This window comes from Thermobia domestica, chromosome 9 (genome assembly GCF_964235325.1).
Source record: "Thermobia domestica chromosome 9, izTheDome1.hap1.1, whole genome shotgun sequence".
NCBI lineage: Eukaryota > Metazoa > Arthropoda > Insecta > Zygentoma > Lepismatidae > Thermobia > Thermobia domestica.
In genome coordinates this window covers 203,287,470-203,304,950 of record NC_137462.1, presented here as the reverse complement: position 1 = coordinate 203,304,950, position 17,481 = coordinate 203,287,470, and the positions used below count along the sequence as shown (strand labels likewise).

Here is a 17,481-nt window from a genome sequence, read left to right as displayed (position 1 = left end):
AGGGGAATTAGTTTGCGATAATAGTCGAAGCACCTTTCAAATTGTTTGATCCAGCTTTTGCGTTGCGTTAGAGTCTTCCAAATTAACCAAAGTTGGCACGGAATGAGGCCCTACGGTCTCTTGCTGTTTACTTGTTTGACATATCGAATCGAAATCGAAGGTTTCGAGAGAAACGCTTTATGTAGAAACGAAAGTCGATAAGCGCTGAGGCCGGTCTCTTTCGCAGGTTATTACCAACACGTTCTCTCGCGGGATTTTCTGAGTAGCTTGGCGGTAGTTCTACTGCCGCCTGAGACACTGCTCGGTGAGCCTCCCAGCAGTGGTGCTAACCACGATTTCTTTATCAAACATTTTTTTTTAACTTAGAAAACTATCATACATTCGGGGCAAGGAAAATAAATTAATTATGATTTATAATTTTTGAAAGTAAATGGGTAGGCCGGGCCTCAGGGCCTCTTACGACCCTTCGCCACTGCAGATGGGCGAAAGTGGTGGCTAGCGATGGACAATATTTTTCTTAAGGTATTTATGTATTTTGTGTTTGTACTACAGCTTCAATGTGTGCGTACCAACCGCACGAATTAATTCCTAGACCAAATATTATCACTTAATAATAAAACAATGTGCTTTTATTTTTCGTAAATGTTCTTTCAATGTTGGCTCAACTCTAAGTAATATCTGTATTTATATAGACTTCAGAAAGTAGAAAAAATGGAAATCTGTAATATAGTGACAGATGTTGTTTTAACAAACGGCACATTCAAGTGCATAAGGAAATTAAGTCCTCTTTTTGGTCATTTTGGACATATTTCATCTTAAGTATCTTTATATGAAGGTCCTTTCAGAGCTCAAAAGATTTGTGTCCAGATATTGTAAGTACAAGGGGCGTTCGATAATATTATTAGTTGCAATATCATGATGAAATTTTAGGTGAACATACTTTGATCCTTTGACTACGAGTCCAGTCCATATCACTAAATGTAGCCTCCACCTACTGTGATGCATCTCGTCTAACGTTCTTTCCATGACTTGAATGCCCTCTGACAAAATTCAGGTGGTTTAATTTAACACCATTGTTTCACGCAAGAAATGAGGACCTTGTCATTGTCGAATATTTTTCCATGCAGGTGGGCCTTCAGATGACCAAACAGGATGAAATCTGGAGGAGCCAAGTCTGGACTATAGGGAGGCTGAGAGACGACTCCCTATCCCATTTTCATGATTTTCTGCTGTGTCATCAAAGCTGTGTGGAGCTTGGCATTGTAACGATGAAGTTCGGTGACCTTAGCTTGCAGCTCCGGTCTCTTCATCTGGAGAGCACCTCGTACCTTATCAAGTGACAAACAATAGCGCTCCTTGTAAATTGTGGAGCCATGTTCTAAGAAGTCTATCAAAATGAAACTGCACTGATCCCAGAAAAAGGAAGCCATAATTTTCTGATCTGATCTGGAAAATCTAGGTTGTTTAAGCCACTGCAACCAACGTTGGATACTGGTAAGGTCCAATGTGTGATCCCCATAAATCGGAAACAACTTCCTATGAATTCATGTGATTGGTTCATCACCGGTTTTCAACAGGAGTTCCATTACCAACTGCTCTCGGTTCCTGATGTCTACTTCAGTGTCCATTGTGGTATATATCTGTGAGCAATAGAAAACAACCGTTACTACCATTTTGAAGCCAAAGGATCAAAATATGTTCACCTAAAATTTCATAATCATATTGCAACTAATAAAAGTATTATACCCATCTGCGCAAAACTTATCGAACGCCTTTCTTGTAATGTAAGAGAGAGTTAACTTTTCCCAAGTTTGTGCCTCTTTTTCTCCCAACCTTGGTAATTGGATTTGATTCCCTTGTACTCTGAACACACCAAATACTGATTCATCTTTAAATGATGACATTATATACCTTCAGTGATATTCAGTTACTTCTGATGTAGACGATAAATAATAGGTAATATTTTACATACAGCACACAGTTCTGTTCGTTAATATTGTGTCAAATGAAAATTTCGAAGAACTTATGGAATTAAGTGTTATGAATTGTGTTGGACAAGTATTTGATATTTAATTTGTTGAAGACTTACTATTAATTAAATATTTCAGATATGTGTGTTATCAAACTTTTTTGGAAAAATTTATGAAAATTTATTTTAGTATTATTTTCCTTATAAGTACGGTTTTGAATATTAGAAAGTAGGAAGAAAAATAATGTTTTTTCTTGGGACAAGTAATTATAATCATGCTTATCTTACTGTAAAAAATATGGTATATATATTAGTATAATAGTATATAGTATAAAATATATATATTAATATATATTACTATATATTAGTATAGTATATAGTAGTATATATTAGTATAATTGTATATATATTAGTGATTATAGTTTTAGATCAAACAAATCGCAAACTGTATTTATTCAGCTTTTATATCCAAATGAGTAGTATCACAGAGATCATTATACACTAAATGACAAAAAATTGTATTTACCGATAATATTAGTATTTGATGATACAATCAAATTTGAATATATATATATATATATATATATATATATATATATATATATATATATATATATATATATATATATATATATATATATGTGTGTGTGTGTGTGTGTGTGTATGTATGTATGTATGTATGTAATTTATTTACTACTAACGTTTACAATCATTGCTATACAGTTACCAAATTAAATAATTTATAGTGTGAATATTTTGTTTCGTCAACAAATTAAGTAGGACTGTATTGAAATTATTAAGTATGCATCCACAACTTCTTAAGATGAATTTGAAGACCTAATGCATTATACAAATCAATATAAATGTACTAGCGGTAGTATCTTTTCTTCAAGCAGAAAAAATAATACGTAATACATATAAAACCGGAAATGTGAGAATTGTAGAAATTTCCCCTTTGCCCTCTTCAGAAGCGGAATTTTCAAAAATGCTGAAGCACATGTTTGGTCATTTTTAATATCGAGATTGTGTACCGAATTTCAGTTTAGTGAAGTAATTTGAGTAGCTATAAGGAACAGTACTAAAAAGGACTATACATATATATATCACACTGCTTGTTGTGTTATTCCAATGCAAACGATAATTCGCTGATCAAATAAATTCACACATTACTGATCATTGGTTAAAATCCAGGAGACATATCTTTCTAATACTACTTTGTGTGTTTCCTTTCTTTCCACTAACATCGAAATAACTTCTACTCAGTTCCCTTAAAGTTATTAGAAATCAATAAAGTGAAAACAAACATCAATAGCACAGAGTGTCCAAGATTCAAATCTTGAACCAACTACTAATATACGTATTGTTGAGGCAGGCATTAGGAGGAGGTCGACTTGTGGCTTCATTTCACTTGCAACAAAAGGGGCTGCTATTTATCCAATACATTGAGAATCCAGTGTTGATTCAATGGCAATAAATTGCAACAGTTCTTGGATTTTGATAGACTGAGTGGTTCTCATTACAAAGGAAGAAAGAAAACTTCAAAGCTCAAGATCCCAGAACCACAACCACATTCGTTACGGACAATAGGAACCTACATACAGATACAATATATCTAGGAGACAGGAGTTCAAATCAACAATGAGGAAGATAAAAAGGAAGTCGAAAGATTCACCTTCATAGCGGCCAAAATATTTTATGTATACTCTCATAAAATCTTTTATTTAGTAACACGAGAATAAATCAACGTTGGAGAAGAAAAAACAGTTGAACAAATAAACAGATTAAATATAATCTAGTGATTATAAGTGTCAGTGTGTTTATAGCTTAACAATATTTTTCCTATACATATACATAGTGCAGAAGCACTTACTCCAGGCTGCTCAAAATTTTTGTAGGGTGCTCAGCACTCACACTAAAAAGAGGGAAGAAAAAGAGAAAACAAAGAAAAGAAAAGAAGAAAGGAAAATGAAAATAGTGAGGAAATTCTAGTATTTCACTGTATTTCTTAAATGGCAGTTGGGCCCGATCTTTTCATAGAGTGGAGAGGGGGAGAACATAAAGTTTGAGCAAAGATATTACCAGGGATGAGAAGATGGAATGACGAATCCTTCCTGGTTACGCTGCCATATTTCATTCAATAATATTTTCTACTGTGAAAAAGAAATTCATTTTTATTCAAAAAAAGAAAGAAAGAAAGAAAAAGAAAATAAAACTGCATTTTTAGGAAAGAAATTTTCAGGGGAGGACCCTGGTTATTGATTGTGAAGTAGAGAACCCCCACCGATTTTCAAAACCCGCCACTTACTGGAAAAGTGAATATTCTGTGAGAAATATGTTCAGTTTTATACAAAGAATGTTTGTTTAAAAAGTTGGCAACGATTTAGCAATTAAAGAATGGTGACATAATGTCTTTGGTAAGGAAGCATAATAATACAACATTACTATCAACTTATGATTAGATTACTCAAGGCCATTACAAACTAAGCTAGGAAGAATTTGTATGTCTGGATGAGCACACATACATACATTGTGACAGAAAACAGAGAATAGTCATTGTAAAAGAGAGAAAATCCGTATTTATAAGTGTTGATGATGGATTATTGGATTTGAGCGGACGTTGGATACTTCGTGTCGTCACACTTGGCTACTTACGTTTTTCGTAAGCCCTTCACACAGAGCTATAGTGAGCGCGAAGACTCGTAAACACTTGGGCTCTACAGCAATCATAGCTCTGCTTTGCTACACGCCTGATGCATCGGAAGAATTTGGTATGATTCGTGGATCTACTGCTTTCCGAACGCGCACTTAAGAAAACGTAAAATAGCATAAATGCATCAATAATGTTGACAGATAAGACATGGTGAACGAGCGGGAAAAAAGCACTTAAAGAACACTAACAATTATTGGAATTAAATGCTAACAATAATAATAGCAAAAATATAAAACAACGACAACAACAATAAACGAAACGAAAATAACGGCAATCCGACAACATTGTACCCTCATATGAAATTTTATCCGTATAGCGGGGACAATACTGGCGGGGATTTGACGACTGGGACATACCCTTGCATTCTATTGGGTTCTGAAATTGATAGTTCTAGGTCAAGCTTCACGACTCCTTGCGATTACTAAAGAAGGTAGCAAATCTATCGGTGATAGAAGACAGTGCTGACAGGTGAACATGGTATTGGCAATGGTTTCACAAATACACTACTCGTGCATTCATGACTAACCGAACGCTGCCAACCATGTTCTATACCATTGCAACTTTATCCGCAAGTCCTTTCTTTTGAAATGAAAAATGAAATGAAATTTTGAGTTTTACGTCCCACGGTTATGCCGGTTAGGCTAAAGGAGACGGTGATAATGAGTAATGAATGAAATGGTGGAATGAAGAAAGTGGGAGGAAACGGGAGAACCCCGAGAAAACCCACGCACACGGTGTTTGTCCACCACAAAGTTCACTTGGCGGGAGCAGGGTTTGAACCCGAGACCCCTAGCACCAGAGGTGAACGCTCTACCACTGAGCCACCGCGGCCCCCGTCCTTTCTTTTATTTATTTATTTATTTATTTATTTTTTAACTTCAGCCAGTTCTATTTCTGCTGGCTCTGATCGTAACAGTAATTGCGTCATACTCCTATGCCATACTTTCGGGAATTAGAAATGACTGATTTAGAGTTTAGAGTCCCTTTCAGCAGCAAGGCTGTATGAGATATGAATCTAGGGCTTAACATGGAATCCGAACAACACCGAGAATCGAACGTAGTGTCTTTAGATGTGTTTTGAGTTTAAAAGGTAAGTCTAGGCTTCTCACTGGAGGGACTTCCTATTTAAAATATGGTGAATGTTACCATAATGATATGGAATCTCATTATTCTCATTTAATAATTACACTCATCCCTAGTTTTAACGAGGGAGGAACATCAGTTCGATGTTGCCGATTGTCCTCAAGTTCCGATACTAAGTGACTAACATCTTGTATTCGTAACGGCTAATAACCACAATTACATTACGAAAGAAAAAAGAATAATACAGCACTGTATTTTAATGAAGCACACTATCCAGTGTAACAGTGTAAAATACAGTGTGTACATTTAGACTAAACATGCACTATAATACAGTAAATTTTAGTTTAAAATCAATACTTTCAAACCGAGTTGGCTGATCCAGATTTTTTTTTTTTTTAAGTTAACGTTCTAAGATTATGCACCAAGGTTAAGGGAGACGGTGAGGATGATATGGATTATAATGAAAGTGGTAGCGGGAATGGAGAAAGTGGGAGGAAAAGGAGAACCCCGAGTAAACCCAAGCATATGGTGTTTATCCACCAGAAAGGCAGTTTGGCGGGAACTGGAATTGAACCAGAGACCCCATGATCCTGAGATGAATGTTGTACGAAGAAACCAGTGATCCAGATTTTGGTCGTTGTTTCCGATATTCGAGGGAGGTCAGTAAGACCGATGAAAAATATTTTTATGTGTAGAAAATTACTAAAGAAGTTAGTTAATGTGTTTATATACTGTCATTAATTGTTATGTACAGCAGAAAAAAAGGCTCAAGTATGTATGTAATTCAAGATCTAGCATTTCCTTGCGTCTGCTGCTAAACCGAGTAATCCTCTAAATCCACTTCTGAAATAAAGTAATGTCGGAGCCCATTCCCATTCGTTCTAGCTGCAATTCCAAATTAACCTACCTAAAAATTTCAAATATTACACTCTTAAAAGGTTGGTAGACAAAACCTAGTTAACACAAAAGTCAGACTAAACTAGATAACACAACACCATGTACAAAAGAATGCCGGTTATAAGTGCCAAAACGATTATTTATCATATCCCATAATAATAATTAATTTAACTTTCAGATAAGGAAGCAATACTAGATTAATTCTAAAATCAAATCTTTAATAACGGTAATGAACTCTACCTGAATTCTTTGTAACAATTGCCCTCAAACTTAGAGCAGAAACAAATTTTGGACCACGTCTCAGCATGATTAAACTTGTGTTGGTTGAATTGCAGTTCAGCGTCCCTATTGTCATTTCGTGCTTTGCTTTGGAGTATTGGGGGAAGGGAACAAGGCTATCAGATATAAGGAGTTTCACGTTTTTCATTAGTATATTATTATATTGTGATATTAGTATATTGATGTAAATGTATATTCACATCTCAAACTTAGGGGGGCACTGTCTACTGCCCTCCCCAAATCACGCCCCTGATACTTTTTGATTAACTAAATAGAATATAAAAGTCAACCATGTTAGAACTTAACAGTAACACTTAAAAAAGAATAAATTGAAGAAAAATGCAAACAAAACAAGAAATATGTTAACGAAACCTACATCATAAAAAATAATTACGTAATTATAATCCCCAATAAATTTATGTAGTTATATATGAACAAATATATTTCACACTTTAATTATCACACGTCTGCAATAAATTTAATCAGTAACTTTTTTATACTAGTAACAAAAATATTACCTGAGGACCTCGAATCCAAAGTTCTCCAGTTTGATGTGGTCCAGACACTACTTGATTTGTCGACGTATCAACAATCTTTGCTTCAGTTGATGGAACAAGCTGTCCACAAGAACCTATTTTGTTAGGTGCTGGAATGCGAGGCGTATAACATACGACAGGTGAAAACTCAGACAACCCATAGCCTATAAAAAGAAGAGAAGAGAAATTTGATCGAAATGATTCTTTGAAATGACGTTTAAGTTAACCTTCTTTGGTTAGGTTAAAACAGGCGGATAATAAAGGGTTGTCAATATTTATGGAATAATTTCTGTAATGAGAGCGTGGAAGGAGGAAAGTTCAGAAACCCTAGAATCCACGGACGCGATGCACCCATCACAAACTCATATTGCTTGGAATTAAACAAGGTACAACTAGTATAATCACTAAGCTTTGTATCTGAGTCGCTGTCTCCATTTTATAGTGAATTTTAAGTCAATATTTCGTAGTGCTTATTTGCGTGAAAGTGAAGTTTCCATCACGAAGATCGATGACAATCGCTGTAGTAGCCCCCTCTTACATTCTTCTTTTTATTTTTTATTTTTTTATTTTTTACTTTTATTTGTTTTTATTTTTTATTTTTTTTTATTTTTTTATTTATTTATTTATTTTTTTGCGGTTTACAACATAAATAGTTTTGGATATCCCAGCTCTTGTAAGTACTGCAGGCCATCTCATTTATCACATGGAATAGGTATACTTTTCAAATACATTCATTATTACTTTCATTTTGTAAATTTTCTTTAAGCCGTGCCCCTCCACTTTATTAGGGAACACTTTATGGACCTTATGTTCAATTGGACATTACTGTGCTAGGGAATCCCCCGGAAGCGATGCCCAAAGCTTTGCCTACCTTTGTAAGAAATGGATTAGGGTTATCGAGTGTCGCACGAATTCGACTAAAAAGTTGGTCCAGACAAAAACTGAAACTTTAAATGAACAGCAAATGTGACAGAAAAGGAAAAAAACTGAAGATTTGGTTAAGTTTGATTTCAGTTTAAAGTCCCTTTTCAGGACCGAAACCATATAAGATGGTACCTACTGTGTAAAATATGATTATTTCAACTACGCTGGTTTGAATCCAAAGCAAATACTCCACTGGGAATAAAATCTCCGACTACGCGCTCTGAAAACACACGCGTTAGCTACTTCGCCAAGAGCTGATTATTAGAAAGAGTAATAATCAGTGTTGTGTGTATTGGAAACAAAATAGAGGGGGGAATGAATACTCTAGGAAATGAGTATAAACTACGTACATTATAGTAGATATAATAATGACGAAAGTAATTGTCCGAGGATAATACTGTGTAATGAATCAAACCCGTGCAGAGTTGCTATAAATAGAAAGAATGGATTTCAATCGGTGCTATGCCCTGTACATTCAAAAACTTTATCACTGCTCGCACTTCACACACGGCTTGAGCTGGAATAGGAACGCCAATCTTCAATCACTGCCACGACACTACTGAGAGAATTAGGGTAGTTCTGCTGGCGCATGCTCCATGTTAGGACCTTACTCTCTCACGTACACGCAGTCGTTTCGTGCAACATACGGTTTCCTAGCTATTTGACGCGCGAGAAACTTACTTTCTGGATGCGCCTCGTACATTAGAGAAAACTATAGTGGTATGGTCACAATATGAGAAAACCGAGGATTATACAAGCAATTAAGTACTGAAAAATGGCAGTGGAAATCACAAGAGAAAAAGAGAGAGAGTGACCAAAATGAAATTGGTTATATTGTGAATATGAGTTTGAAAAAGAGAGAGAGAGAGAGAGATTAACAGAACTTGTGCAATGGGATCTAACAAGATAAGATCGGATCATCAGAAATGTCGACCTTACGTTAAAGGAAAGTATATCTGCTGCAATTATTTTATGATGTTCGAGGGTTTTAAAGTTTCCAGTGACGTCTATGAAATATTAAAGTTCCTTCAAACAATTTTGCATATTGTTGAGTAGCTACAGTATATTAATTATTCCCTCTGTCTAGGTTCTTGTTTCTGCACGCTTAGGAAATCTGAGAACCTTAAGTTGAAAAATATTACAGAAGTGCAAGTGAATGTCTATTTAATAAGCCATTTCTACTCAGCTCGTATACCTATACATCTCAAGCTACCTTTCACTCAAAATCCGTATTTCTGTTTTCATTACACCATTTTGAACAAAGAGGGAAAGAAACTAGACACTATACTTCTGATCTTCCGGTTTAGTGCCCAACCTAGTCACGTTAGAGTAAGTGAGCAAAAACTTGTCTTTGGACAAAGATGTGTTAATATTGATCACATTCAGATGAAATAATGCATTTGTATATAGTACCTGCTATTACCGTATGTTACAACGCTACGACAAAACATGTTTAACATTCTTAGAAGGTATATTTCCATATTGTGCACCGTGTTTGACATTTTTTGAACAATTCATTATTACCTAAGTATTATGAGTGAATTAAGATGCATTGCTTTCGTTGATTCACTTTGATTCAAGTTTCATCAGCTTTCCGTCTAATGTAGTATGATTGTAAAGCATGGCTAAAGCTCTTGGTTCTTCATTATACGTTCACTGTTTGAACTTTGATCGAGCTATCTAGACTTTGTTAGGGTCAAACGTGATGTTACTTGTGTTTTATTGTCATTGACATGTATTTCTAATTACTTCCTTCAACACAAAGTCAATTACATATTTTGTGTTGAATTAATATTTTCTATGACCTGTAAATTCTTGAGTACTTACCTTCCCTGAAATTAACGTTATCGCGTCCGATCTTTTTCATGAACTTTTCAATGAGTGGTTTCGTTGCAGGGGCAGCTCCTGTTACGATAGTTTTCACTTCGGAGAGATCTTCTTTCGTAATCTCGGGATTGTCTGCTATGAAGGAAAGTAGAGGAGGTACCACATATAGAGCTGTAGACTGAAAAATCGAAACATGTATAAGATAAACATGTGATATCATACTATTCTATCTAATACATTATATCTTGTAATTTGAAGGTGAGAAAAGCACTATACACTAACTGACAAAACGTTATTTTTCCTTGAATTGGTATTTCTATGCAAATACTCTGTAACTCAAAAGCCCCGTTACCATTATAATCAATAACACCTCCCGAACCAAATGACATACAGCGTGGTATTCTGTTGGAAAATACACGACAACTCTTGCGTTTTATCCGTATGTTACTTACCGGAATTTCCAATACTGTTTAGTTTATTTTCTTAAAACCTTAATAAACAAGAAGTGACGGCATCACAAAAAAAAGTAACACGAATGAGGATGTAACCCTTCCCCCAAATCCAGATTTTTGTAAGTTGCATTTCAACGTAGCCTTAACTGACAAAACGTTATTTTTCCTTGAATTGGTATTTCTATGCAAATACTCTGTAACTCAAAAGCCCCGTTACCATTATAATCAATAACACCTCCCGAACCAAATGACATACAGCGTGGTATTCTGTTGGAAAATACACGACAACTCTTGCGTTTTATCCGTATGTTACTTACCGGAATTTCCAATACTGTTTAGTTTATTTTCTTAAAACCTTAATAAACAAGAAGTGACGGCATCACAAAAAAAAGTAACACGAATGAGGATGTAACCCTTCCCCCAAATCCAGATTTTTGTAAGTTGCATTTCAACGTAGCCTTCAAAAATTAATTTATTATACCTCGTGGAAATTACGGGTGCCGAAAATGTTGTGTAAGTAGTTAGGTATACGTTTATGCTTTAAAAAAATGCAAATCATTCAAGCATTGGAGTCGAGAAAATTGATATTTGTGTTTCGAATTCACTTGGACAAAGTCACTGAAGACAGTAAATGCCTACAAACAGATATGATTCCTAATTAAAACACTTTCTCGTGTCAGGACGTGTCTCATGTTAACAGTCATAACCTGCAAAAGTGGAGCTCTGAAAATCCGAACGCCACTTGTATACACATTCGCATTACCCTTAAATTGAAAATATAATGTGGACTAAAGTACAATAAGTGTCCAGCCCATTTTTCTTTAAGGACGATAACATTATAGGGAACAGTATATTATGCCATAGATGAAGTTACAGCTAGTCATCATCTTTCACTACGACGGGACGACCTTTCTTTAGTCTCATGATATTTCGCATACCTGGAAAGATGAATAGGCCATAGCTACCCATATCCTGGCCATCTCCATTTCCTTATATCATTCTATTGTTTTGTTTCTTTTGAGGACTACGTTAACGATTATTCACATTTACTCAATATGTCGAAAATGTTGCTATCTTTGACAGGTAAATCATAGATATTGTACACACTAACAGCACTGGCTTATGCATGAAAAAATAAATAAATAAATAAATAAATAAATAAATATTGCAAGTAGGGACGCCTGCAGGATTTTTCCAAGGGGGTCGAAAGATTGACACACAAGACGGTTGCAAATACACACTCACTTTAATGCACGCGTACGCATAACACATCATACAAAACAACAAAATCAAATATCCTTTTTAATTACAATAAATAAACTATATAATACTATGTATTTAATAAAACATATTAAGTACTATCGTATGTGAGTGAGCAGGTTATTACGTTTTGACATGTATTTTCAAAAACTGAATGCCCTTTGAAAATTCCTTGCCCTCCGCTTCAATAGCCATGATTGCATGTCATCTACCATGGAAGAAAAGAAGCACAAGTTGAGACTTAGTAATGACAAGCAGAACTTCGTGCGTTACGAAAATTTTGCAAATGACCGTGATCCCCGCAGTCGTCTGGTTTGACAATTATGACTGACTGTAACAGTGGTGGTACTTTTGAAACACTCTATACTATTACAAAAACAATTAGAATTAACCGCTTATGAGATTTATATTATCAAATTGGAAGTTTTGGCATCTGAGTTCATTGAAATTTGTCCAATTTTACAATAATTTACAAAATGTTCAATTAATTGCTTTCTACAAATATGCTAAGAAAGAAATATATTGGTGTTACCATTTTACGTACAGACATAATATTGAACTATCAACTTGCCTTATATTGCTTAATTGCCTTGGTAAACGAAGCAGGCTCAAATTTTGGAAGTGTCACTAGATTAGCACCAACCCAAAGGCATTGGTTCATCACGCACGTAAAGCCATAAATATGATAGAACGGCAAAACGCCTATTACTACATCCTGATAGTTTTCTGCAGGAAATAAAGAAGCAACAAATAAAAAAAACTGTTAATTAAATGGGCTTGAAACCTTTTTTTTTTTTTTTTTTTTTTTTACAAATAGTTGACATAGTTTTCTAAGTACATTAATATTTAATATGGTATAAACTTTTGTTCCTGTATTTTGTCAAAACCTGATTTACATCAATATATATGTCATTGAATAAAGGACATTTAAAACTAATAGCATGTAATTAGTTTTTCAAAGTATGAATATTAACATTTATAAAAGTGGTCTGTTACATACAGACATTTAATTTGAAAATGAACATCTCAGATGAACTCTACGTTTCCACATAAAAATACATCCATAAACTAAAAGGTACACTTAGACAGGTGCCCAAAGTTATTCATAAGTTTACCCTGTCCAGCTGACCTTCCTACGACATCTCATAATACCTTGGTTATAGAGAAATAACTTCCTAAGGCTTGACTTTCTTTTGAGAATGAAAATCTTTTTTTAAAAAATATAATTTTACATTTTTCATGATAATTAGAGAATATTTTAGTGTATTTAAATTGTAAGGAAGTATAATATTTCTCGAAATAAAACTATTCTAGATAGCATATATAATTACCAGGTACCATAAGACGTTTGTTTACTAGATTTTTTTTTAACTTTTAGCATTTATAAAGAGGTAAAAGTGTTATTTATAATTATTAAGAGAAAATATACCTGTTTGTTCATCGAAAACATAGAAATCTGGATGCTGTTGCTGACACATATTGGCAACTATATTTCTATGAGTCAGTAGTACACCTTTCGGGAGTCCTGTAGTTCCACTGGAGTAAGGAATAAATACAATACTGTTCGTGTCTGCACTGATCTTAATTTCATTGTCAGGTGCTTCTTTAACCATTTGCTCAAAATTGAGACAACCTTTGGGTGCATCACCGACAACTACTATCTTCACATTTTCTCCCAAATTCTTTGCAGCTTCTTGAACTGTTGGTACAAACTGGGGGATGGTGACAATTGCATCAACACTTGCGTTGGAGAACTGCCGTCCAATCTCGTCTGTTGGTAAAGGAAGAAAACAAAACAGAATTTGGAATTAATCTTGTCTGTCCTTAAGAAGAATATTTTAGATGCGTCATTTGATGACACTGCATGCGATTTGATGTCTATAAGATGGCTACAAAGTTTGGATCAGGTGGCAGTATGCAGAAATTGTACGCTAATTGATGGCTATTATTCAGGATATTGAACTTGGAAATGGGAGAGCCTACAGAATGAGCATTACGGTGATTTCAATGTAATGGACTTTAACCATGTGCAAAAATTTGAAATCAAGGTGAAAAATTAGGAATTGGGATGATTTTCGGGAGGAAGTAATGCCTCCGATAGATGTAATAAATTATTTGTTGAAGGTGTTTTTTAAAAAATAGTTGAATTTTTAAGGAAATGAATTAGCGATTGATATCGTCAGTGTTTTACATAAGAGTAACATAATGTTCATTATCAATTCTCAAGTTTGTTCCAGACAGTCATTCTATCAGAAGTTGGTTAAGAAAGTGATAAACTGTTAATTTCATATTTTTCACATTTGATTGGACTTGAACAAGTCTTTGATAATAGACAAGCTAGATTGAAATATATCAGATTGCATTTAGGTAATACTTTTTATACTGTTTTGTTTCTCCGTTGGAAACCAATATTGGAAACATTTTCACTTCACTTGAGGCTTTTAGCGGAGTAATATGTTCAAGTCTGACTGGTTCTGACGAGGTTCAACCGACAGCTGTAGTAAAATATGGAAATTTGTCCGGGGTACAAGCTTATCAACAATATGATTCAGCATTTACGAATATTTTGGTCAATTCTACATTTCTATCCATTTGTTTTAGCAGCAGTTGAAATTTCAAGTAACTCCCTTATTGTCTTTTCATGCTCGATTAATACCGAAATTGGTGCATAAAACCTGTAGACCTTCTTTACATGTATATACATAGTGTATATAAAATATGATCTTGTCCAAAATCCACTGGCCATTCACCAACTTTTAGAAAGCCTGATGCTTTTATTCATAGACAGAATTAAATAATATAAATTTCAATCTTTTTACCCAAGTAGAATTTTTAGTTTGAGCCCAAGCAGAACAATGTGCTCGTACAATTATGAATATACAGCTCTTTACAGATAGCTGATTGGCCAGGTTTACGAACAAGATATTACATTGAGTACCACCCTGTTTAGTCTTAGTGTAGAGACTATGGTAATACTTACGTGATGTATATATAGGATTTGCTGTAGTGATTATAAGTCCCGCTTCTATGGCTCCGTGTGCTGCTAAAGGAAACTCAGGTATATTTGGAAGTACAAGTCCTAATTTCTGTCCTTCTTGAAGACCTTCGTTTCTTAAAGCATTGGCAAACTTACGACAAACAGTCCTGGCTTCTACAAATGTATATGATCGTCCTGACAGTCCACAAGTCTGAAAAGTTAAGATATTCATATTTAACAAGACAGTCATAAATTAAAAATACGTATATATTGTACACAATTCAAGCAAAAGTGATCCATTTCTATCCCCAAACGATTTGAAAAGATTTTTTTAATGCTATGATTGGCACATACAAAAATCTCCACATTTCCTATAGAAATATAAAGCAAAATGCTGTATGTTTACCTATAAAATTTAGTTTTAGCTATTGTCATCTCTATCCTTGTAGAAATTAACATTTATCCCAACTTTTTATCTAGTGTATGTCCAAAGTAGCTCTTCATATTGCCCATGTGATACACCTGGTCAGAAGGCTCATTTGAGTTGCATTAACCGCCAGTGCAATCAAACCAACAGTGGATTCCATGTGGAAGCACGAACACTAAACAACTGATTGTGGGAAACGTTGCAGCATTTCCTTTTTCACGATTACAAATTGCAATTACTCATTGTTTGCGGTGTTGGAAGTTACTGCAATGGTGAGACGGATGAAAGAAGTGTTCAGTGACAATAAAAAGTCATTTCTACCTCGGACTTCTCTGTGAATATAGATTCCCGAGCTCTATTTGCGACTTTTTCTTTTTCCACAATTTCTTTCACACCAAATATCATGAAATTGCCTTTTCCTCAAACTGGATAAAATAAGTAAGGGGGCTCTTAATACTACCCTTATTAATTTAATTAAAATGGAGAAACATTAGATTAGATTAGGTAAGCATTATACTATCTTTGCTATGTGAGGAACTGGGGCTAACATTCAATGTGAGTGGAGAAACCATTCAGCAGCACCTCCATCAACTTGGGAAGCACTGCAAGTTGGTTCTATGGGTCCCACGTGATTTGACTCCGGGCCAGAAGTCTACGCGAACAGGCACCTTTGTTTCTTTGCTGTCTCGTCTGAGGAAGGAGCCATTTCTGGACAGGATGTTGACATGTGATGAGAAGTGGCTCCTGTAAGAAGCTCCGCGGCGTCGTTATCATTGGTTAAAATCCCATGAACCAGTTCCAAAACAGCTGAAACCGATAGTGCAGCAGAAAGTCCTCCTGTGTGTTTGGTGGACTGCTCGCGACATCGTGCATCGGGAACTGCTACCGGCTGGTCAGAGCAGAACATCAATGCAACTATCTACTGTTAGCAGTTGAGGCGTGTTCAAGAAAAACCCAAAACCCTGGAGCCAGCACTTCTCAATCGCTAAGGGTTCTCCCGTTACGAGACAACGCTAAGCCCCACATGGCTAGAATGACCCGGGATATCATCCTACGCCTTGGATGGAAAACATTATTGCATTCCCGGACATTGCACCGTCCGCTTATCTCTTGTTCCATTCCTTGGACACTCACCTTAGAGGACTCCAGTTCAACTCTGTAGTACAGGTGCGATATGCACTTGATACCTTCTTCGCTTCACGGCAAACCAAGTTCTACCGCAAAGGAATCCATGCCTATCCCGAACGTTGGCAGAAGGTCATTGATAGTGATGGGTACTATTTTTGATCTTCCAGGTACGTCTTAGGTGACATATCGATGATCTAAGATGATAGTTCAAAAAGCGACAGAACTTTCTTCGTTACTTTTATACATACTATATAAAACTACTGTATAAGTTCTGATATCTCGAGTTCGGGGAGTCGGAATGTCAAAATTCCTTCAGACTATTGCTCATTTTGGTCTAGTTTACAAAATATATAAAAATCAAATGGGATCCTTTTTGCTTCCGCAGTCTCTTCATGTTCGAATATCTGGAGTTCCGAAATTCGGAATGTCAAAATTCCTTCAGATTCGTGCTCCTCGTGGTTTAGTTTACAAAATATGTAAAAATCAGTTGGGGTTCAGTTTGCTTCCATAGTCACTTTATGTTTGAAGATCTCGAGTTCCGACATTCGAAATGTCAAAATTCCTTCAGATTCGTGTTCCTCGTGGTCTAATTTACAAAATATATGAAAATCAGGTGGGATCCAGATTGCTTCTCTGCAGCCGAAAAGTACATTGGAAGTGTCATCAAAGAAATAACAAAAAAAGGGGGAGAGAAGGATCCCAGGTCAGTATTTGTAACACACAAGTTCACATCAGTATTTACGGTTTAGAAACTTCCACTTTCCTGATCCTATCCCTTTCGCACAGTGCTGCACATATTACCATAATAGTCTTGGAGCAAATAAAAAAAGTTAAAACACATATATAACTAACTATTTATAGGGCGGAGCGAAAAATCACTTTTTTATATATCGAAAACGCAATAGTGCGGAAAAGTTGTCAATTGATGTTGATAAAATACTGTAAAAATTTCGACGCTGAAATCGAATATCTTCGGGTGGCGAATCGACAAAAAAGATTTTGTCTCTTTATA

At 35.3% G+C, this 17,481-nt stretch overlaps 1 protein-coding gene across 1 annotated transcript in view; it reads right to left on the bottom strand.

The window, feature by feature from the left end:
* The window catches only part of LOC145660540 (uncharacterized), a 58,674-nt gene that overhangs the window by 9,808 nt on the left and 31,385 nt on the right, over positions 1-17,481 (bottom strand). The window contains exons 2-6 of the mRNA XM_081725733.1: positions 14,918-15,125; positions 13,367-13,708; positions 12,509-12,663; positions 10,226-10,403; positions 7,457-7,638 (exon numbers count right to left, since the gene is read on the bottom strand). Of these exons, the coding sequence (XP_081581859.1) occupies positions 7,457-7,638; positions 10,226-10,403; positions 12,509-12,663; positions 13,367-13,708; positions 14,918-15,125 (1,065 nt within the window). The remainder of the gene's footprint in view (positions 1-7,456; positions 7,639-10,225; positions 10,404-12,508; positions 12,664-13,366; positions 13,709-14,917; positions 15,126-17,481) is intronic.